The sequence below is a fragment of the Pan paniscus genome, chromosome 12 (assembly GCF_029289425.2).
Source record: "Pan paniscus chromosome 12, NHGRI_mPanPan1-v2.0_pri, whole genome shotgun sequence".
Lineage (NCBI taxonomy): Eukaryota > Metazoa > Chordata > Mammalia > Primates > Hominidae > Pan > Pan paniscus.
Window position 1 is genome coordinate 21,309,428 of NC_073261.2, and position 23,093 is coordinate 21,332,520.

The window sequence follows — 23,093 nt, forward strand, 5'->3', positions numbered from 1 at the left end:
GAATTACATGTGTGAGCCACCGCACAGGGCCAATAATAGCATTTTTTATGAAAAATAATTATTGTCCAACAGCAAAAAAGTAGTCAGAAAAGTGTCATTGTTTTTGCATTTTTGAAAATCTTTTTAATGTCTCGCTTAATAGAACATAGCTAGATTCTCATTTACTTCCTCTTTCAGTCTGTAAAACTATTACATGTCATGAAGCCTCTAGAAAACTCAGCTCAGCGGGTCGCGGTGGCTCAGGCCTGTAATCCCAGCACTTTGGGAGGCCGAGGCAGGTGGATCACGAAGTCAGGAGATCGAGACCATCCCAGCTAACAATGGTGAAACCTTGTCTCTACTAAAAATACAAAAAATTAGCCGGGCATGTTGGTACGCGCCTATAGTCCCAGCTGCTCGGGAGGCTGAGGCAGAAGAATCGCTTGAACCTGGGAGTCAGAGGTTGCAGTAAGCCAAGATTGTGCCACTGCACTCCAGCCTTGTGACAGAGTGAGATTCTGTCTCCAAAAACAAAAACAAAAAAACTCAGCTCTACATACATGAGAAAATGAGTACATAAAATATACATTTTTTTTGGTATTATTGTAAAAGTAATTTTAACTTCATGGATCCCCTGAAGGGGTTTTTGAGCACCCTCAGAGATCTTTAGACCTCACTTGCTCTGGTTGCTTTATTGTAAGCCACTTTAAAATCATGCTTCACGTTTAAGTGTTTGCTTTTTGCTTTTACTTTTCTTCCAAAGTGAGGATTTGGAGAAACATTAGGATTTAGAAGAACTAATTTAGAATATAGATTACAAATAATAGGCCAGGCATAGTGGCTCATGCCTGTAATCCCAGCACATTGGTAAGCTGAGGCGGGCGGATCGTGAGGTCAGGAGTTCGAGACCAGCCTGGCCAACATAGTAAAACCCTGTCTCTACTAAAAATATAAAAAAAGTTTAGCGGGGCATGGTGGCAGGTTCCTGTAATCCCAGCTACTCAGGAGGCTGAGTCAGGAGAATCACTTGAACCTGGGAGGTGGAGGTTGCAGTGAGCTTAGATCGTGCCATTACACTCCAGCCCAGGCGATAGTGAGAGACTCCGTCTCAAAAAAAAAAAAAAAAGACAATTTATTTAACGCTGTAATGATCTATATAGTAAAAAGAGCAATTACTGTATTGATACTCAAATACCTGTCAGTTATTTACTTATAATTTGGAAATGGTATGTCTAATTTGAGAAATTACAACTGTTAATTAAATAATGAAATTACTATATAGTAAAAAGAGCAATTACTGTATTGATACGTACCTGTCAGTTATTTACTTATAATTTGGAAATGGTATGTCTAATTTGAGAAATTACAACTGTTAATTAAATAATGAAATTATATGATCAGGAAGAAACTACAAAATAGTCTCCCAACTTTATCCTGGTTTATTTTGAAATGTGCACCTATAATCACTAATCTTATATTTATCCTGTGATTGGAGGGCTGGAAATAACTGGGAATAAGACATCATTTGAGAGGTTAAGCATGAAGTATAGGAAGTATGCAGGATAAAAATAAGCATTAGATGATTCATAATTTATAACATGGGGAATAAGAATTATTAGAAGTTGAATGTGGAAGATGAAGCTTGAAATAAAATTATTTTGTTTTGAATTAAATGAACCATGATTATTCACAGTGCAGTAAGTGTGTATCATTTGATATTTTCATATTACAGTTTTGATAGTGCTCTTCAGTCTGCGAAATCTTTGGGTGGAAATGATGAACTGTCAGCTACTTTCTTAGAAATGAAAGGACATTTCTACATGCATGCAGGTTCTCTGCTCTTGAAGATGGGTCAGCATGGTAATAATGTTCAATGGCGAGCTCTTTCTGAGCTGGCTGCATTGTGCTATCTCATAGCATTTCAGGTAAGTCTTCCACTTGGAGCAATTGACATTTCACGGAGTCTTGATGTGTTTTAAATGAAGGTGTGCTCTGGTATGTAATGACAATATGTGAACAAACCTGTGGAATTAAAGTTAAAATGAAATAGTCAATTTGATACAGTGGAAAATAAGCATACACAATACTGGTGAGGCTGGTGAAACAGGGATGTTGAGTGCACTCTTGTCGAAAGCCTGCATTGCCATGATTTGTTTGTACACAAATTTGAAGAGTTTGATCTTTTTACTCTGCCATTTTTGGGAACATGATAAAGATGTAATCTCGTATTATGGGTAAACTTGATTCAAAAAGATGTGTTACTTGGACAAAATCCTAATAAGTAGATGTAGGGCAATGGCTTTATAGCCTATGATAGAAGAATATGATTGCAGTTTAACATGTTAATTGAAACACATGTATATAACATTTATGACTATTGTGTATATGTAACAGTATATCTATTAATGTTTGAAAACATAAAACCTTTTCTTATTTTTTATTTTTTTATTTTTTTTGAGACCAAGTCTCTCTCTGTCGCCAGGCTGGAGTGCAGTGGCGTGATCTCGGCTCACTGCAGCCTCCTCCTCCTGGGTTCAAGTGATTCTCCTGCCTCAGCCTCCCGAGTAGCTGGGACTACAGGCCCGTGCTACCAAGCCCAGCTAATTTTTTGTATTTTTAATAGAGATGGGGTTTCACCATGTTGGCCAGGATGGTCGCAATCTCTTGACCTCGTGATCTACCTGCCTTGGTCTCCCAAAGTGCTGGGATTACAGGCGCGAGGCACTGCGCCTGGCGCGCCTGGCTTTTTTTTTTTTTTTTTTTTTTAGACGGAGTCTCGCTCTGTCACCAGGCTGGAGTGCAGTGGCGCAATCTCAGCTCACTGCAACCTGTGTCTCCTGGGTTCAAGTGATTCTCCTGCTTCAGCCTGTCACGTATCCGGGATTACAGGCACACACCACCATGCCTGGCTAATTTTTTGTATTTTCTAATAGAGATGGGGTTTCACCATGTTAGCCAGGATGGTCTCGATCTTCTGACCTCGTGATCCACCCAACTCGGCCTCTCAAAGTGCTGGGATTACAGGCATGAGCCATTGAGCCCGGCCTGTAAATCTTTTAAAAACACCGTTGATAGACAGTTCACATGTTAAGTGCTAATATTTGCTCAGTAGAAACTTCTGTGTTCATAAGGAATGGATTAGTGAAAATTAATGGATTTAGTGAGGTTCACTAGGTAATACAAACATTAAAAGGTTCTTATAGAAATTCTCAAGTAACTGATAGTTCTTATTTTTATTTATTTTATTTTTTTTTTTGAGACGGAGTCTCACTCTGTCGCCCAGGCTGAAGCACAGTGGCATGACCTCGGCTCACTGCAAGCTCTGCCTCCTGGGTTCACGCCATTCTCCTGCCTCAGCCTCCCGAGTAGCTGGGACTACAGGCACCCACCACCACGCCTGGCTAATTTTTTTGTATTTTCAGTAGAGATGGGGTTTCACCGTGTTAGCCAGGATGGTCTCGATCTCCTGACCTCATGATCCGCCCACCTTGTCCTCCCAAAGTGCTGGCATTACAGGCGTGAGCCACCACGCCCTGCCAATAGTTCTTATTTTTAATGGAAACTTTAAAATTTATCTGTCTGTGTGTCTATTAGAGTCTTGCTGTGTCACCCAGGCTGGAGTGCAGTTGCGTAATCGTAGCTCACCGTAACATTGAACTGGGCTCGAGCTTCCCAGAGTGCTGGGATTATAGGTGTGAGCTACTGCGCACAGCCTAAAATTTTTTGATATGTAGTTTTGGGAGGCAGAGTCTCACTCTTGCTCTGGCTGGAGTGCAGTGGCATGATCATAGCTCACTGCATCCTCGAACTCCTGGGCTCAAGTGATCCTCACCTGCTTCAGCCTCAGCTCAGTAGCTGGGACTACAGGTGCCTGCCACCATGCCTGGCTACATTGTTAAATTTTTTGTAAAGACAAGGTCTTGCTATGTTTCCCAGGCTGGTTGGTCTTGAACTCCTGGCTTCAAGTGATCCTTCTGCCTTGCCCTCCCAAAGTGCTGAGATTACAGGTATGAGCCACCACACCTGACTGTGAACTTTTAATCATAAAAAGTTAGTTTCCCTCTTAATCCATTCACTCAGGTCTCCTTTCCTAGATGACAGCTACTGTTAGGAGTTTCTTGGGTTCAGAAATATTTTTTGCATATGCAAATGTGCAATACATTCTTTCTCTGCTTTTAAAAAATATTGTGCCTCAATGTGGGTGTGCTTTACCTATTGCCAGATGCCTTGCTTTTCTAAATGTTTCCTCATTGTTCCACTTCAGCACAGAGATACCTACCTCAGTCTTTATTAACTACCACATATTTCTGTAGAATGAATATATAATAGAAACATCTTAGATGCTTGTATTTTATTTGATCAGTTTATTTTAAAGCTTAATGATCAAATGATTATAAGCATAAAATGTAGGTTATGTGCTGGCATTTGGGTATGTAAGAATTGGCTAACTTTTATGGCAAGATTTTCAGACTCTTAATCAGAGGAATACTGTGGTTCTAGTAAGTACATCTGCATTGCAGCTAGGTAGTTAACAAAGTATCTTGAAACCTTTTAGTTAAGATGAGGAAATAGCCAGGCGTGGTGGCTCACACCTATAATCTTAGCACTTTGGGAGGCTGAGGCGGGCGGATCACTTGAGGTCAGGAGTTTGAGACCGTCCTGACCAACATGGTCAAACCCCATCTCTACTAAAAATAGAAAAATTAGCCACGCATGGTGGCGGGTGCCTGTAGTCCCAGCTACTTGAGAGGCCGAGACAGGAGAATTGCTTGAAACCAGGAGGCGGAGGTTGCAGTGAGCCGAGATCGTGCCACTGCAGCACTGCAGCCTGGCAACAGAGCGAGACTCCATCTCAAAAAAAAAAAAAAAGGAAATAGTGAATTGAGATGATTTGATTGAGTGGATTCACAACTAATTAACTGGTCACAAATTCAACTGTTGAATAATTTTGTAAAAGAGGCCGGGTTTATGAATTGAGGTCAGTTTGAAAACAAAAAGAATGATGTCAACATTTTGTTTCTTATTTTGTGTGCTCTTTTCAACATATAGATGACAAACTTTGACATGATGTTTAGAAAACTTGTGAGTAAAAGGATAGGCGATACGAATATTTCTAAAATTCAAAATCAGAAGCTTTTAGGTTCATAAATCATATATTTTGAAAAATGAGCATATTTGGAAAGAATTATATATACATGGTTTAAAATTCTGGCGGCTCTTAAGAATATGCTATGAAGACTCCTTTCTGTTCCCTAGTTATTTACTTTCTCCACCCCCAAAGAAACTAATGTTATTGCTTTCTTGTGTGTTCTTCAGGAAATGTTTTATGCATCTCCAAGTAAACACACATATATCCCCTGTCTTTAAAAGAAGGAGGAAAACATTTGAACATTGCATTTACTTTATTTCCATTAACTGTATCTTGGAGATGTTTCCATGTCAGTATATATAAAGGGTATTCTCATTAGTTTGGATGCTTGCATATTATTCCATTGTATGGATGTACTGTAGTTTTGGAGTTTTTAAAACCAGGGTCCTAAAGCCAGGACATTAGCTTGCTTTTACTTTTTTTTTTTAATGCTACTTCAAGTAATTTAGCAATGATTAACTTGTGCCATGAATTCCTGAAAGAATTGCAGTATCAAAGTATATCTGTGCATTTATAATTTTTAGAGCTGTTGCCAAATATCTAACCCTAAAGAGGTTGTATCAAATTACATTTCCACCACCAATTAAGAAAGTGGTGATAGAATTAAAAGCCAATGCTCTAGTCACCCATATAGTTACTTTTGGCATGTTTCTAGTAAGTGGGCATTGCCTATGACTGGACGTTTTCAGTGATGGACATTCATTACTTTTCAAGATAGCCCAGTGCATCTTTAGGTGGTTTGGCTCTTGGTACTTCCTTATATAGAATAAAAATATTCTTCAAGCCTTCTACCTGTTGGTCTTGTTTCTTCTTTTGATGATTTCTTTTATAAAATAATTTTAATATTTGAAGGCAGCTGTCACGTCTTCCCTTTGCCATTCTATTCATCATGCTTTTTTTTTTCATAGGTTATTGCATTAGGATCTCTTTAATTTCCTGGTTGTCCCATTTATTCCAGTGCTATCCCCTATTATCCATACTCTGAAAATGTGTTATCTACAATGTGGCATTTCCAAGTGTCATTTTACCTGTACTTTTTAAAGTAGGGTGTCATATCTACTCAAATAGGACAACATCTGCTGTTGTCCTATTTATGCAGGGTAGAAAAGTAATGTAATTAAATTTTCCATTTCTCTGAATGTAACATGAATGTGCTTTTAGTAGAAACTAATTTCTCAGAGCTGCTCTGTGTATGCTTTTTTTTTTTTTTCTTTTGTTGGAGATAGGGTCTCACTCTGTCGCCCAAGCTGGAGCACAGTGGCATGATCATGGCTCACTGCAGCCTTGACCTCCTGGGTTTAAGTGATCCTCCTGCCTCAGCCTCCTGAGTAGCTGGGACCACAGGTGTGTGTCACCACGCCTGGCTAATTAAAAAAAACTTTTTTTAGAGATAGGGTCTCACCGTGTTGTTCAGGCTGGTCTTGAACTCTGGGCTCAAGTGATCCCCCCACCTTGGCCTCCCAAAGTGCTGGGATTACAGGTGTGAGCCAACATGTCTGGCCCCTCTCTTTTTTTTTTTTTTTTTTTTTTGTGATGGAGTCTCACTCTTTCACCCAGGCCGGAGTGCAATGGCGCAGTCTTGGCGCGCTAAAACGTCTGCCTCCCAGGTTCAAGCTATCCTTGTGCCTCAGCCTCCCATGTAGCTGGAATTAACAGGTGTGTGCCACCATGCCTGGCTCTTTGTTTTTTTTTATTATTTTTAGTAGAGACTGGGTTTCACCATGTTGGCCAGGCTGGTCTCGAACTCCTGACCTCAAGTGATCAGCCCACCTTGGCCTCCCAGAGTGTTGGGATTACAGGTGTGAGCCACCACACCTCTACCTGGCCTGTCTTTCATAGGTTATATAAATTCCTTGGTTCCCAGTTTTTGCAGTCTTTTCCAATTCAGTTTAATTAATGGTTAACTGTTCATTCATTATCAAAAAAAGTACAGTGTAATAGATAAGACCATGTTACTATTAGAAGTATGGGTATCATCAAATTAAGATTTTTGATTCTAAAATTATTAGGTTCCAAGACCAAAGATTAAATTAATAAAAGGTGAAGCTAGACAAAATCTGCTGGAAATGATGGCCTGTGACCGACTGAGCCAATCAGGTAATAGTAATATTAAACTAATTTAATTTAAAAAGAAAAAGGAATTTCTGTTAAGGCATATCTTATGATAAAATCTCCATCTGTCCAGGAGATAATTTGTCAAAATTATTTCTTTTCGCCGTATCAGTTAAGAGCAATAGGTATGGAAGAGATGTGAAGAAATAGCACATTCTTTTAAAAAAATGAATATTTGATATTGTTTGTTCCTATGTGGAGAGGATTTCTTAACTCTTTCTTCATCTGGCTGCTAGAGCCTCTATCCTGAATATTTAGTCACTTCCTGAACTAAGTATAATTATTGGTTTGCCAACCATTTAACACCAGCTGATTCTAAAAACACTGCTGTGGGGATATAAAGATGAAGAAGATACGGATCTGTCTTAAAGAGCTGAGAGCATAGTGAGGAAGATAGAAGATATATACTTACCTTATATTAGGCTCTTGGAATTTGTGGATTTTTTCCCCCATTTTTGGCTTGGGATGAATGCTAAAGGTCTGTTGCGTATTACCTGTGATTTTGCTAAGATACAAACTTTAAGGTAGTTAGATGGCCATTGAATCAAGCAGTGAACTGAAGAAACATAATGCTTTCTATAAGGAGCAGTTTTGATATAAAATTGGATGAATTTTGTAAAGAGCAAGATGTAATATTAAATCAAAGTTATTATAAGCTTTGGTGTATAGTTAGGCTGTTGGCCAAAGCTCACATTGCTCTTTTATTCCATAGCCCACTTTTTTTGTGGGAGTTAGGCTTTCAGTCCTTAAAGTGACTTTCTACTTTTTCCCTTTTCTCTTTTCCTTCTACCCTTGCAGGGCTCTCATAAGTGCCTTTGCATGGTGTCACAGTTGGATAAAAATTGCCTGTATTTTTTTTTATGTCTTTGATCTGGGCATCCCGAGGGTGCCTCTGTAAGTGTGCTGAGACACAACTGTGTAGTGGTAACCAAACCTAATTGCCCAGCAGAATTAACTCGAAGGAGGGTTTTTTTTTAAAGTTCAATTGAAATATAATTCGTATACCATACGCTTCACCCATTTAAAGTGTACAGTTCAGTGGCTTTTACTGTGTTCGTAGAGTATTACCACTGTCACCACAGTCAGTTTTAGAAGATTTTCATCACTCCATGAGGGATTCCTTACCTGTTAGCAGTTACTCCCCATTTTACCCAAACCTCTCAGCCTTGGCAACCGCTCATCTGTCTCTGTAGGTTTGCCTCTTCTGAACATTTCACATAAATGGAATCATATAGTATGTGGTCTTTTGTGACTGGCTTCTTTCATTTAGCAAGGTTTTCAAGGTTCATCTGTGTTATAGCATGTATCAGTACTTTATCCGAGACTACGATTTTTTGATTGCTTACTGTAAACCTATGGCATAAAAATCTCTGGGAACAAGGCCTGGAAATAATTTTTTTTTTTTTTTTTTTTTTTTCCCTGAGACAGTCTTACTCTGTCGCCCAGGCTGGAGTGCAGTGGCGTGATCTCGGCTCACTGCAAGCTCCGCCTCCCGGGTTCACACCATTCTCCTCCCTCAGCCTCCCCAGTAGCTGGGACTACAGGCGCCCGCCACCAGGGCCGGCTAATTTTTGTGTGTGTGTGTGTGTTTTTAGTAGAGATGGAGTTTCACTGTGTTAGCCAGGATCGTCTTGATCTCCTGACCTCATTATCCACCCAGCTTGGCCTCCCAAAGTGCTGGGATTACAAGCATGAGCCACCGTGCCCAGCCGGAAATAATTCTTAAAAGCTGTTTAAAGGAGGATTCTGATGAGCCAGGTTTAGAAATCAGTGTATCAGATCAGAGAATAAGAGCTTGTCCCGGTTCTCCTATGGCCACTTAAATCCAGACCTTTTCATCTAAAGTGCAAATACGTTTGGCATTTTTCATACACATTCCTGTCTTTTTTCCCCCTTCTGCTGTCTTATGTAGATACTGAGAATATTAAACCTGTACTCTTTTCATTTGCTACATAAGCACCCATTTTGTTGTCCAGCTGTATTTTTTGGGTTGGAGGGTTAGGTCTGCAGTAATCATGTTATTTCCCCTTTGGGTATACAAATGAGACAACGTGAGCAAATACAATCTGTATTTTTAAAGTGATGGAAATAACTTAAATTTTTTTTTCAGGGCACATGTTGCTAAACTTAAGTCGTGGCAAGCAAGATTTTTTAAAAGAGGTTGTTGAAACTTTTGCCAACAAAAGCGGGCAGTCTGCATTATATGATGCTCTGTTTTGTAGTCAGTCACCTAAGGATACATCTTTTCTTGGTAGCGATGATATTGGAAACATTGATGTACAAGAACCAGAGCTTGAAGATTTGGCTAGATACGATGTTGGTAAGTTATATGTTTCAGAGGAAATGGTCTCCGTCTTAATTCTTATAAATTGCCCATAATCTTATTACCCAGAAATAACGACTTAATATTTTCCTGTATTCCTTTTGTGTGTGGGTTGGGCTGGGGGGAGTTTGAATGTGGTGCTGTGGGGGTGGCATGTATTTTTTGTTGTTGTTGTTGTTTTTGAGACCAAGTTTTGCTCTTGTCGCCCATGCTGGAGTGCAGTGGTGCGATCTCGGCTCACTGTAACCTCTGCCTCCCGGGTTCAAGTAATTCTACTGCCTCAGTCTCCCAAGTAGCGGGATTACAAATGCCCACCACCACGCCCAGCTAATTTTTTGTATTTTTAGTAGAGACGGGGTTTCATCATGTTGGTCAGGCTGGTCTCAAACTCCTGACCTCAGGTGATCCATCTGCCTTGGCCTCCCAAAGTGCTGGGATTACAGGTGTGAGCCACCGCGACCAGCCTTGTTGTATTTTGAGACAGGGTCTCGCTGTGTCACCTGGGCTGGAGTGTAGTGGCGTGATCGTAGGTCACTGCTGCCTTGAACTTCTGGGCTCAAGGGATTCTCTTGCCTCAGCCTCCTGAGTAGCTGGTACCATAGGCACATGCCACTCGGCCCAGATAATTTTTTTTTTTAAATTGGTAGAGACAGGGTCTCCCTTTGTTGCCCAGGCTAGTCTCCAACTCCTAGGCTCAAGTGATCCTCCTGCCTAAGCCCCCCAAAGTGTTGGGATTAGGCCCGACACAGTGGCTCATATCTGTAATCCCAGCACTTTGGGAGGCCGAGGCGGGCAGATCACCTGAGATCAGGAGTTCGAGACCATGCTGGCCAACATGGTGAAACCCCGTCTCTACTAAAAATACAAAAATTACCCGGGGGTGGTGGCATGTGCCTGTAGTCCCTACTCAGGAGGCTGAGGCAGGAGAATCGCTTCAACCCGGGAGGTGGAGGTTGCAGTGAGCCAAGATCACACTGCTGCACGACAGCCTGGGCGACAGAGCGAGACTTCGTCTCAAAAACAAAAAGTGTTGGAATTATAGGCATGAGCCACTGCATCTGGCCATATTTTTCATCTAAATGGTTATGTATGATTTATCTTGCTTCCTTCATGAATTCTCTCCCATAGTCTCTGTATTAAAACTATAAATATCACTTTTATTGGCAATATAATCTTTTTTATGAAGTAGTCATAATTTGCTTGCTACTTTCTGTTATTGGGCATCCAAGTTTTCTCAACTTTTCCACTGTTAATAATCATACTCTGATAAAAACTTCAACAAAAAGTGTCTTCATGGCAAGTTATTTCCATAGAGATACCTAAAAACAGAATTACTGAGACAAAGGACATGAACATCTTTAAGTCTTGCAAATTGCCAAAATGACAGAAAGATTATACCTCTTCATGCTTCCAGAAGCACATAACCTTTTCTTTTCTTTTCTTTTCTTTTTTTTGAGACAGAGTCTTGCTCTGTCACCCAGGCTGGAGCGCAGTGGCGCAATCTCGGCTCACTGCAACTTCCGCCTGCCAGGTTCAAGCAATTGTCTTGCCTCAGCCTCCCAAGTAGCTGGGACTATAGGCACATGACACCGTGCTCGGCTAATTTTTTGTATTTTTAGTAGAGACAGAGTTTCACCATGCTGGCCAGGCTGGTTTCGAACTCCTGACTGCGCATAACCTTTTCAATATTGACTTTCTTGTAGAAAAACAGATTTCTTTACTGTACCAATGGATTAATATAGTGGTGTTCCATTGCTTTAATGACTTAAAGGAAAACCCATTGTTTTGGGGTTTCTTATTAGGTTAGGTGTTCTTTATTTGGCTTTTGTCAGTTGATTTTGGTTTATTGAGTTCTAGTCAGTGTCATTTTTTAAGATGGACTTAAACATTCTTCATCACTACTATTTTTATTAAAATTTCTAGAAATAATCAAGTGAGAATGCATTTAATAAGAACATGAGATTTTGCCTAACATAGAATTCCCTCCAGCTTTGATATAGAAAAGCAGTTATATAATTAAGAGATATATATAATGTGAATTGTTTATGTTGGCAAAACTAATGGCACAAAGAAAAATTTCAAACCCTTAAGCCAATTTTTAAATTTTATTTCAGGTGCTATTCGAGCACATAATGGTAGTCTTCAGCACCTTACTTGGCTTGGCTTACAGTGGAATTCATTGCCTGCTTTACCTGGAATCCGAAAATGGCTAAAACAGCTTTTCCATCATTTGCCCCATGAAACCTCAAGGCTTGAAACAAATGCGCCTGAATCAATATGTATTTTAGATCTTGAAGTAAGCAAAGATTTTAACAAATTAAATATTCTGAATTTTGTTTAATTTTTTTTTCTAACTTAACTTTTCCTTAAATAAAACAGGTATTTCTCCTTGGAGTAGTATATACCAGCCACTTACAATTAAAGGAGAAATGTAATTCTGACCACAGCTCCTATCAGCCGTTATGCCTGCCCCTTCCTGTATGTAAACAGCTTTGTACAGAAAGACAAAAATCTTGGTGGGATGCGGTTTGTACTCTGATTCACAGAAAAGCACTGTAAGTAGTAAAACAAAAATATTGCTTTCACTTAGTGTGTAGGTTTTACCAGGGATTTAATCCTCATGTGAAGATTTAATTTGTCATGAGACCCATTAACATATATGTATGTAAGCGCTGAACTGTGTATTTAGAAAGCAATTTTAGTAAATTGAACTATTTTTTAGACCTGGAAACATAGCAAAATTGAGACTTCTAGTTCAGCATGGAATAAACACTCTAAGAGCCCAGGAAAAACATGGCCTTCAACCTGCTCTGCTTGTACATTGGGCAAAATGCCTTCAGAAAATGGTGAGTTTTAAAGTATAAGCATTTTTAAAGAACATTACCTTAATTTTTTAAAATCATGCACTTTTTATTGAAAGTTTTTTTGTTCTGGAAACAGCAGCTTGGTCATATTATGACAGATGTGTTTTTTATTGCTGCAAAATAGTTAATGTAGTTAAATATAAGCACTTAGAGGAGCAATGCCTGGCACACAGTGAATGTTACATATTAGCTGAGCTGTTACTGTTATTCCTTAATAATTAAGTTCTGATAATTATTCAGCCTGAAAATTAAAAAAAAATTTAGCACAAGGCTTTGTAGGTAAGACCATTATAGATCTTTCTAAATATTTAAGGTGTGTTTTGTGTCACCATTAGGTGTAGATGGTCAGCCTTTTGAACAAACTGACACTACAGAAGAGGCAGGTTTCAGCTATCTAAAAAGGGCAACTGTTAAAAAGTAGTTGGGATTGCTAAGTTAGGGTGGTATCATTAGAAGTATTTAAAAGTTGAGTGTAGAGGCCGGGTGCGGTGGCTCACACCTGTAATCCCAGCACGTTAGGAGGCCGAGGCGGGCAGATCACAAGGTCAGGAGATCGAGATCATTCCTGGCTAACACGGTGAAACCCCGTCTCTACTAAAAATACAAAAAAAACTCTACTAAAACTACAAAATTAGCCAGACATGGTGGCAGGTGCCTGTAATCCCAGCTACTTGGGAAGCTGAGGCAGGAGAATTGCTTGAACCTGCACGGCAGAGGTTGCAGTGAGTTCACTGGTATTAAGGTGGTTTAGTTATTACAGTATTTGGAAGTTGAACAAATGACTATTGAGATACCATTTGGTTTTGACTTGAAATTTTAGCCAGTTCTTACAACTTGTAAATGAACTTTAGATCTAATCATGCGTGTTCCTTAAAGTTGTGTGCTTTTAACTTTCTTTTTTAGGGCAGCGGTCTTAATTTTTATGATCAACGACAATACATAGGGAGAAGTGTTCATTATTGGAAGAAAGTTTTGCCATTGTTGAAGATAATAAAGAAGAACAGTATTCCTGAACCTATTGATCCTCTGTTTAAACATTTTCATAGTGTAGACATTCAGGTAACAGAGTTCCTTTATGAATTTATTGGAGATGGGAATTTCCAGTTTATAAACAAAGAAGTGGAGCTATAAACTGCTTAAATTAATTGCCTTGTTATTTAACGGTAATCTTGTTTTCTAAATTCACTAGCTCTCACGGATAAGATATGACAGAGAAGAATAATGAGATGTTTGTGTCTTAAGATCATATAAAATCTTTGGAAAATCATTTGGGTTTTATATTCTGAGTATAAACAATTTGACTAAAAACTATTCTGTGTGTTTAGGCATCAGAAATTGTTGAATATGAAGAAGACGCACACATAACTTTTGCTGTATTGGATGCAGTAAATGGAAATATAGAAGATGCTGTGACTGCTTTTGAATCTATACAAAGTGTTGTTTCTTATTGGAATCTTGCACTGGTAAGTAGATGCGGTACTTGAGCTAAAAGTTTTATTTATTTATTTTTTTTTTTTTTAAAAGACGGGGTTTCTCCGTTGGCCAGGCTAGAGTGCAGTGGCACAATCTTGGCTCACTGCAACCTCTGCTTCCCAGGCTCAAGCGATTCTTGTGCCTCAGCTCCCGAGTTGCTGGGATTACAGGCATGAGCCACCATGCGTGGCCAAGCTGAAAGTTTTTTGTTTTAAAAAGCTAATGATTTCATAAAAGCACTATTTGTATAGATTTTTCACAGGAAGGCAGAAGACATTGCAAATGATGCCCTTTCTCCTGAAGAACAAGAAGAATGCAGAAATTATCTGACAAAGACCAGGGACTACCTAATAAAGATTATAGATGACAGTGATTCAAATCTTTCAGTGGTGAAGAAAGTAAGTAGCAGGTTGTTGTATGTATGTTCTTACTGATAACCCACTGGTCAGTGTTTTTGCGTTGGTCTTATATTTTGGTAATTTCAAAAATACTCAGTAATATGTTGTTATTAATGCACAGAAGGGATGTGTGTGTCTAAATGCTTACATTTGCTTGCTTTGTCTTAGGTTTGGTGTGTCTTTTTAAACTTGGGAATCTAGGTATATGCTCTTAAAAAGTACTTCTTGAGGAATTAGAAAAGATTTCTAAGATAAGACATTGATTTTGTTATCTTAGCAGTTTAATCAAAACAAATATTATAACCTCAGGACTAATTCTTAATGAACTTTGCTGAAATTGAAAGTTGTTGCTGACAACTTAAGAGCTTTTCTTCTCATCGTCATCAGCCATTATGAACGCCCTTGTTTTCTTGCTGTCAGCTGTTTGAGATTGTCATGATGATGTTAAATTATGTTCAGTCTTCTGAGTGTTTTGTTAATTAATTTGTGTTACTACTCTTTTATTAGGATTTATGTTGTCTGGTGTATTGTAGCATCTGTATTTCTGTCACCATTGAAAATCAGTTAGAAAACATCAGTAACTTATTTTGTTCACTTGGAAAAGCTTTCCAAGTTAACATTCCTCTACAATTATCATGGTTAACAGAAGTAATAGAAAGAGCATGGACTTTAGAATCAGAAGATGTTAGATTGTACAACACTTTTCTGTGTTCATGAAGAAAAAAATAGAATAAAGACAAAAAATAAAAATAATAATACAAAACAGAAAAACAAAGAAAAAAGATAATTAAAAAACACCTTCACGTGTATTATTATTTAAAGTGTAAAGTGCTTATTAAAGTGACAAAAATGTAAATAAGATAAAATATATCATTTTAGAGTTTTTACTTTTGGAATTTTTTGCAAATGATGAAAGCCCTTAATTAATGTCTTTTATTTTGAGTTGCCTGTGCCCCTGGAGTCTGTAAAAGAGATGCTGAAGTCAGTCCTGCAGGAACTCGAAGCCTATAGTGAAGGAGGTCCTCTCTATACAAATGGTTCTTTGCGAAATGCAGATTCAGAAATAAAACATTCTCCACCGTCTCCTACCAGATATTCACTATCACCAAGTAAAAGTTACAAGGTAAACAGGAAAGAATGGAATCATTTCATTGTGAAATTGTTTCTAAGTGTTTTAAATGCTCTTTTGTTATTTTTATTTTTTTTTTAGTATTCTCCCAAAATACCACGTCGATGGACAGAAGATCAGATTTCTTTACTGAAAATGATTGGCCAACAAGTAGAGGCCATTAAGGTAAGTCACTTAATTTCTCTAGCTGTACTTTTTATTCCAAGATTCCTTCCCTGGCCACTCTCTCACTTTTTTTCTGAAGCTGGTCAGAATGTCCCCTTGCCATCCAAATAGTATGGCAAGGGGACATTTTGGTCTTTTTTTTTTTTTTAAGGCAGGGTCTTGTTGTGCAAGCTGGAGTACAGTGGTAGGATCACAGGTTACTGCGGCTTTGACCTCCTAGCTCAAGAGAGGCTCTTGGCTCAGCCTGCCACGAAGCCAGGACTACAGACAGTCACACGCCACTAGGCCCAGCTAATTGTATTTTTTGTAGAGATGGGATTTTGCCATGTTGCCCAGGGTGGCCTTGAACTCCTGGCTCAAACAATCATCCTGCTTCAGCCTCCCAAAGTGCTGGGATTGCAGGTGTGAGCCACTGTGCCCAGCCTACATACCTTGGTCTTGACCCTTTACCATATTTTGTTTTGTTTTGTTTTGAGATGGAGTCTCACTCTGTTGCCCAGTCTGGAGTGCAATGGTGTGATCTTGGCTCACTGCAACCTCCACCTCCCAGGTTCAAGTGACTCTCCTGCCTCAGCCTCCCGAGTAGCTGGGATTACAGGCACCCGCCACCAGGCCCAGCTAATTTTTGTATTTTTAGTAGACACAGAGTTTCACCATGTTGGCCAGGCTGGTTTTGAACTTCTGACCTCAGGTGATCTGCCCGCCTTGGCCTCCCAAAGTGCTGGGATTACAGGTGTAAACCACCGCACCCAGCCCTTTACCGTATTTTTGAAAGTACTTTATGTGTCTCTCTCCTCATCTTCCACAAAATTTGAGACCTTCAAAGGTAGAAACTGTTTTATTTAAAATATAAGAGTTCCTGACACAGAGAAGGTTCCCGAGTGATTGAAGTGCTACAATGTACTAATCATACTCTGGTCTATGAGTTCATTCCCAGATTAGCTGTGGGTTACATGTGTTTCAAATGTATAGCTAGGAATCGAAAAGTGGTCTGAGCTTCAAAAAGTCTTACTATATTTTAATACTTCCATATGAATTTGACTTCATTATGTACGGAAATACTTATGTATATATATCTTATTTTAACAATAGGGTTCAAAGGAGCTTGACTTTTTTGGAATTGGAAATAAAAGTAGGTTCTTTCATGTTTATCAAGCAAGAACTAAATTACTCATACTGCTAAAGTTACATCAAGGATATGCTGATGTGTGGCAATTATTACAGTGTGATCAGCAGTATTTGCAAATTAAGAGAATACTATTTGGTGGGGAAGACATTTTTGAATTTGCACAAAAATTTTGAATGTTAATTCTGTGTAGTCGTGGCCTATGACAATTACATACAATTTTGACTTAACATACAGGTTTCCGGCTCCCAACATTGTATTCTGTGGAAGTATAGTGGAGCACTAGTCCATGAGCTTGAAAAGCTTGGTACTAGTACTGACTCTGCCATTAATTAATGATCTTGGGCCAGTCACTTCCTTTGTGACTGTTTGGCTTCTTATCTTTAAAATGAGAGAATTATTGAAGCCAGTTCTCATCACACTGAATGTTAAAAATTACAGTTACAGCAGTGATTGCAAATTCAAAGCTCTGGTGCGGATACCAACAGTGACCATAAAGTTTTCTAGGTGATTCCACTAGTTTCTTATTTCTTGGATGTGTATGTGTAGCATCTGGACTAGGCACTGTAGATGGATAAGTGGGGGAAATTTTATTTAGCTTGAAAATTGAGATAGTTTTGGACCTCATGGTTAGGTCTTTCTGGGAAATTTTTATTTGAGACACTTGTAGAAAAAGAAAGCAGACATGCTAGATCTGTCCCTGACCTCACTTGTTAGAACTGATCGGATTCCTGGGCTGATACAGAGAAGTTTGAAACTTTTCAAAATTTACCTGTTTTCTGATACCACTACAGTTTCTTTGGAAAAAGAATTTCCTGTTAAGTGTCTGTTTTGTAAGGGGACATTTTGTAGGTTCTAGGGTTGGGTATGGTGCTGTCATTTAGTTTTCTTCAGCAGAGATCAGGTAGCCACATAGCTACACTAGACGGCATTGTATCTATCTGCTGTCTTGTCAAGGCAGCAGAGTTGTGTTAAGAAAACATTTTTGGAGTCAGATCTGGTTCAAATTCCAGCTGTTATTCCCTGCATCCGTTTCTCTCATTTTAAGATAGGAGCTAATATTGTTTACCTAACAGTGTAGATGGTATAAAAATTAAGAGTTTAAGTGCATTGGACGTATTATTATATACATAATAAATTCTCTGCAGCTACTACTTTTTTCCCTTTCCTGGTGGAGCATTTGAACATCACCTTGAGAATTAGTTGTATTTTGTTTGAACACAGGGTTAAGTGAAAAGCTAATTTGGGGAGGTGATTTGGAATGTCAGGTAGTCCAGATTGCAGTGTAGAAAGAACACACTGAAAGGATGGTCAGTGTAATGTTAGAGGACTGTGAAAGTTGGGGAAAGAAGTTTAGTTTGTAGGTACTTTTTTTTTGAGCAGGGAATTGTCTTGGCTGGAGGTGAACGTCAGAAAGGTTAATGTAGGCAAGTGTAGAATGGAAATGAAGGTGTGATCATTTAGGAGGTTATTTGTTTAGGTGAGAGAGTTAATGAATTAGGTTTTGTATTAACGAATGAAAATGGGAGCAGATAAATTTTTAACAAATTAAGAATCATATTTTAAAATCAGCACCAGGTACCTAGAACTCATTGGCAAATAGAAACTTTCAAAAGATATAATCAGGTCCGGGCGTGATGGGTGACACCTATAATCCCAGCACTTTGGGAGGCTGAGGTGGTGGATCACTTGAGGTCAGGAGTTCAAGACTAGCCTGGCAAACATGGTGAAACCCCATCTCTACTATTATACAAAAAATTAGCCGGGCGTGCTGGCTGACGCCTGTAATCCCAGCTACTCGGGAGGCTGAGGTGGGAGAATTGCTTGAGCCCAGGAGGTGGAGGTTGCGGCGAGCCAAGATTGTGCCATTGCACTCCAGCCTGGACGACAGATCGAGACACCATCTCAAAAAAGAAAAAATCAGTTATTTAAATTTAAAAGAGTAAGTTTCCCCAGCACTGTTTCTGGCATGATATAATTAAATGATTAAAATTATTTGATATTTTTTTCTTCCAATAGAAAGAAATGCAGGAGTCGCAACTAAATAGCAGTAAGTCAGCATCCCGTCATCGTTGGCCCACAGAGAATTATGGACCAGACTCGGTGCCTGATGGATATCAGGGGTCACAGACATTTCATGGGGCTCCACTAACAGGTGAGCTGGCAAGTGGATAATCGCATATTTTAGTAAAACTACTTTACTTCCCTCTTTTAAGTAGATAACGTGTGAAATCACCTTGTTTATATATGTTTGTTAATATACATGTCAACGTCTGTTTATCTGTGACTTCAAAAGCTGTATTTGGTGTTACGGAGATTTTTATAATCCCAAGCAGAAAAAAACGAGCCGTATGTGATCACGTGTATATAAAGGCTTAAAGAACACTTAATCCACACCTCAGATGAGCTGAGATGAGATTATTCCTTAAATTGAAAAATGTTATTGAATAGAGTTATGCACTAAGAAATGCTTAATTAAGAACCTACACCTCTGGGGAATTATTTTGATGATAATGATGAGAGGCAGGACGTTATATAGGAAATCTTACTTAATTTGAAATATTATGGTTATATAAAGAAAGAAAAGGAGTTTGGACCTGAATCATACTGGGTTTTTAAGTTCTGCTCTATCACTTACTATAATAGCTGTGTAAGTTAACCTGTCTGAAATGTGGAGATAATACTTGCCTTACATAATTACTATGAGCATTTGTGTATGTGCAGGTGGGCGTGGGTGTGTATCAGACATTTATTAGAGTATAGAGTAAACAGTTAATGAACTAAAGTTACTAATAGTGTTTACTGTGGGTTGGCTACATGCAAAAGTGCTTTGTGAATGTAATTTGATTTAATTACAGTAACTTAGAATGGCCGGTACCATTATTAATCCCTTTTTTATAAATAAGGAAATGGATAAAGAAAGGTTAGGTAACTTACTCATTATTATACAGCTAGTTATTGATAGAGCCGAGATTCACACTCCAGTGGTGTAACTCCAAAGCACTTGCCAGTATAATACATTGCTCCCAGGCAGCCAGAAATAACAAAATTGTTCCTTTTACGTACGACAGACTTCTGAAATGGTAGTAGTAGTGCCCTTTTTTTTTTCTCTTTTTAGCCCAGGAAAGATTTAGAATAAAATGCAGTTTAGATGAGCACATTTGTGTGATGGTTCATATAGTTAAGGCAACCCCACTAGCCTTTTGTGATAGTATCTTCTCAACACAAGCAAAATAACAGAAAATCTTTGTGAAGTCAAGCTTATTAAATGTCGTAAGTCATAGATAAGTATATGAAATGTCTAACGTTCAAACCTTGTTTTCTTAAAACCTTACACATCATATAGGTCCTTGTAAGAGGATAAACAAACCGGCTAGCCTTTCCTGGGGCTTTTTTAGTGATGTGTGCAGTCAGTTATTTGGTGCCTTGTGGGTCATGATTTCCATTTCTTCTGTGTACAGGCATAAAAGGTCTTCTGTTCTTATACAAGCATGTAAATCCAACATTCTCATTGTCTCATTTTATTCTTGCAATGACCCTGTGAAATGTGTAGAAGCAGCACATCCTCATTTTACAATTGAGAAACATGGAGACTCCAAATGGATTATTTACAGGTTCACAAAACAGCTTTGTGGCACTGAAAGGGCGAGAGCCAAGATCTCCTGATTTCTGTTCCTGTGTTCATAGATTCTTTTTCCTTAATAAAAGTAAACATACATCAAGATGGTCCTTGTTTTTTTAAAATAAGATGATTAAAATTAAAGATTAATGAGCTCATAGGAGATACTCAGAAGTACTGAACAGGGTGAAGAAAACTAAAAACTAACCACCTTATTAACATTTCTTATATTTGAGAGCATTTCCTTCTGGTTCTTTCTCTATACATATAGTATTTTTTATGAGATTGTTACCATGTTACTATGTTGTGTGTAGATGAGCTAGCCTGTTTTTTAAATGTTACTTTAGTTCTGAGCATTTTTAAACTTAAATGTTTTTTGAATATTAAGGAGTTCATGGTATCCCATCACATGGAAGTACTGTAAATTCTGTTCCTTTATTTATGTGGTTTCTGGTTTATGCCATTACAAATTCTAGGACACTGTCCTAGTTTTGTAGGGTATTCCAAATATTCAGTTTATGCTCTTACCACTAGTATCTGATAGTGCCATTTTCGCACTTTTGCTAATGCTGACTTACTAGTTTATAAAATCCTTTGCCAATTTGTAGGAACAAAAGTGATATCAATTTTTAAGTTTTTTTAATACTAGTCATGCTCAACAATTCATGCAAATGGCAGTTGGTAGTTTTGCCATCTTCAACGTGGGTACCTTCCAGTTGTTTGGTTTCTTGGTAAAACTCACACAAAACAGATGGAGAAGAGTTTTTGTATATCAACATGAATGTTAATGTGATTTTTTTAAAGCCAACGAACACATTTGTGTTCCTTGTGAGATCCTGTGCATGAATTTGTCAGGTAATTTTTTTGACCTGAACATTCTCATAATAGCCTCAATTTGCACAATGCAACCTCGTCATTTTGCAGATTTTCAAGGCTCACTTCAAAAACATGTTCCTTGAGGCCTATTAACATTTCTTTTCCAAATTGTCTATTCATACGGTGCTTTAAAAAATTAGATTACTTTTAGTGGATTTATTAGAGCCGCACAGTTTAGAGTCAGTAGTCAATTAAAGTCCCTACTTAAACTTCAGACTAAGATTTTTTTTTTATTTAATATTTTATTTTTTCTTTTTGCTTTCATGCAGACAGACATCTTGCAAGACTTTAAGATTCTTGGGCCATTTCTGTCAGGTTGTTCTGTGTTCTGTGCCTGCTTCCTCCCCATAGTAATTTCAAAATAGCTATCCTCACCTCTGTAAGGTTTCCAAAATCAAACTTGGGCTTCTGGCTAGCCTTTTCTAGGTCTTGATTTTTCAGTGCTTTCCAGAGGCAATTGTTTGGAACCTCTTGGCACAGTTTCTGTTTCTTCTTCCATGTACAGGCATAAAAGGTCTTTTGGTTGTTTTCTGGTAAAACTATCATAAAACAGTTCAAGCAAATGACTATTGGTAGTTTTGTCATTAACATGGGTGCCTTCTAGTCGTTTTGTTTCCTGGTAAAACAGACCAAACAGAGGGAGCAGACAGTTTGTACATCTGTATGAGTGTTGATGTGCTTTTTATTTTAAGCCAGGGAACACATTTTATGTTATTTATGACATCCTTTCCATGAATTTGTCAGGTGATTTTTGAGCTGAACATTCTCAGTAATAGCTTTAGTTTACAAAATACAACCTAGTCTTTCTGCAGATTTTCTAGGCCCACTTCAAATGCATTGACCATCAGATGGCATCTTGGTTCCTTACGTCCTTTCTGTGACTGAATGTCCATAATTCCACATCATACTGATCTTTCTTAGAAAAGGCAACAGTTACTTTCTTCTCTTTATTCCTTTTTTAATGCTTGTGAGGTAGTTCTTGTTGATCACAGCGATGCTATTCTCTTATTCATGTCATATTTAGCAATTTTTTTCTAGTTTGTCATTTGATAATCTTGATTGGTGTATTTTGATGTACAGAAATTTAAAATTTATGTAGTTAAATCTTTCTTTAATTTTTATTGCCTTTGTATTTATAGCTCTTGCCTAGATAGTCTTAACTGTAGTATAGACTTTAACAGTGTTTTCTTTCTTTCTTTTTTTTTAGTTGCAACTACTGGCCCTTCAGTATATTATAGTCAGTCACCAGCATATAATTCCCAGTATCTTCTCAGACCAGCAGCTAATGTTACTCCCACAAAGGTAACAAAGGAATAATTTATACATTTATAATTATTTTCTTTTTAAATTGTTTAGGGTTCCTTCAAATAAATTCAAGAGAGCAGTTCACTATTAAAACTTTTATGTCCCTTAAAATGTAGATATTTTAAATTTATCTCCAAATACAGAAATTATCCTTCTTAGTCACCTTATTTTTGTGTTAATAAGTGTGAATATTTAGAATATTTTAAAAATGGGAGTGGTGGTGGTGGATCCTTCATCGTTCTGTTTTAACAGAAATAGAACTGTAATGCCCTTGCTGACCCACTATGTGGTAAGTACTTTCAGGCCTGATACAGCTATATATATAACAATTGATTGAAGACTCAATATTACAGTGGTAGTTGAATGTGACAGCTTTGAGGACAGAGTGTTGGGGTGCATTTAGACCCTTGCTCTTCTGCTTATTTTGACCACAGGCAAGTTTCTTAACCTCTCAATGCATCAGTTGCCTCACGTGTAAAATGAGGATAATAATAATACCTTAATTCATAGGGTTTTTGAGGATATTAAAATGAGATAATAATGTAAAGTGCTTAGAACAGTGCCCAGCTGGCGCA

At 38.2% G+C, this 23,093-nt stretch overlaps 1 protein-coding gene across 9 annotated transcripts in view; it reads left to right on the forward strand.

Annotated features, from left to right (window-relative positions):
* LOC129392991 (ranBP2-like and GRIP domain-containing protein 4) overlaps positions 1–23,093 on the forward strand; it is a 57,053-nt gene that overhangs the window by 12,006 nt on the left and 21,954 nt on the right. For 7 of the 9 annotated variants that reach the window (XR_010109241.1, XM_055107471.2, XM_063594702.1 and 4 more), the window contains 13 exons: positions 1,712–1,904; positions 7,138–7,225; positions 9,351–9,560; positions 11,678–11,859; positions 11,943–12,118; positions 12,286–12,409; positions 13,331–13,486; positions 13,753–13,890; positions 14,152–14,298; positions 15,242–15,421; positions 15,509–15,592; positions 18,738–18,873; positions 22,421–22,515. Coding sequence is in view for 8 of the 9 variants with exons in the window: in XM_055107471.2 (XP_054963446.1) it covers positions 1,712–1,904; positions 7,138–7,225; positions 9,351–9,560; positions 11,678–11,859; positions 11,943–12,118; positions 12,286–12,409; positions 13,331–13,486; positions 13,753–13,890; positions 14,152–14,298; positions 15,242–15,421; positions 15,509–15,592; positions 18,738–18,873; positions 22,421–22,515 (1,909 nt within the window). In the remaining variant the exon portion in view is untranslated. Of the gene's footprint in view, positions 1–1,711; positions 1,905–7,137; positions 7,226–9,350; positions 9,561–11,677; positions 11,860–11,942; positions 12,119–12,285; positions 12,410–13,330; positions 13,487–13,752; positions 13,891–14,151; positions 14,299–15,241; positions 15,422–15,508; positions 15,593–18,737; positions 18,874–20,271; positions 20,400–22,420; positions 22,516–23,093 lie in introns of those variants that run through there. The other 2 variants (XM_055107477.2, XM_055107476.1) reach the window with 2 other exon arrangements.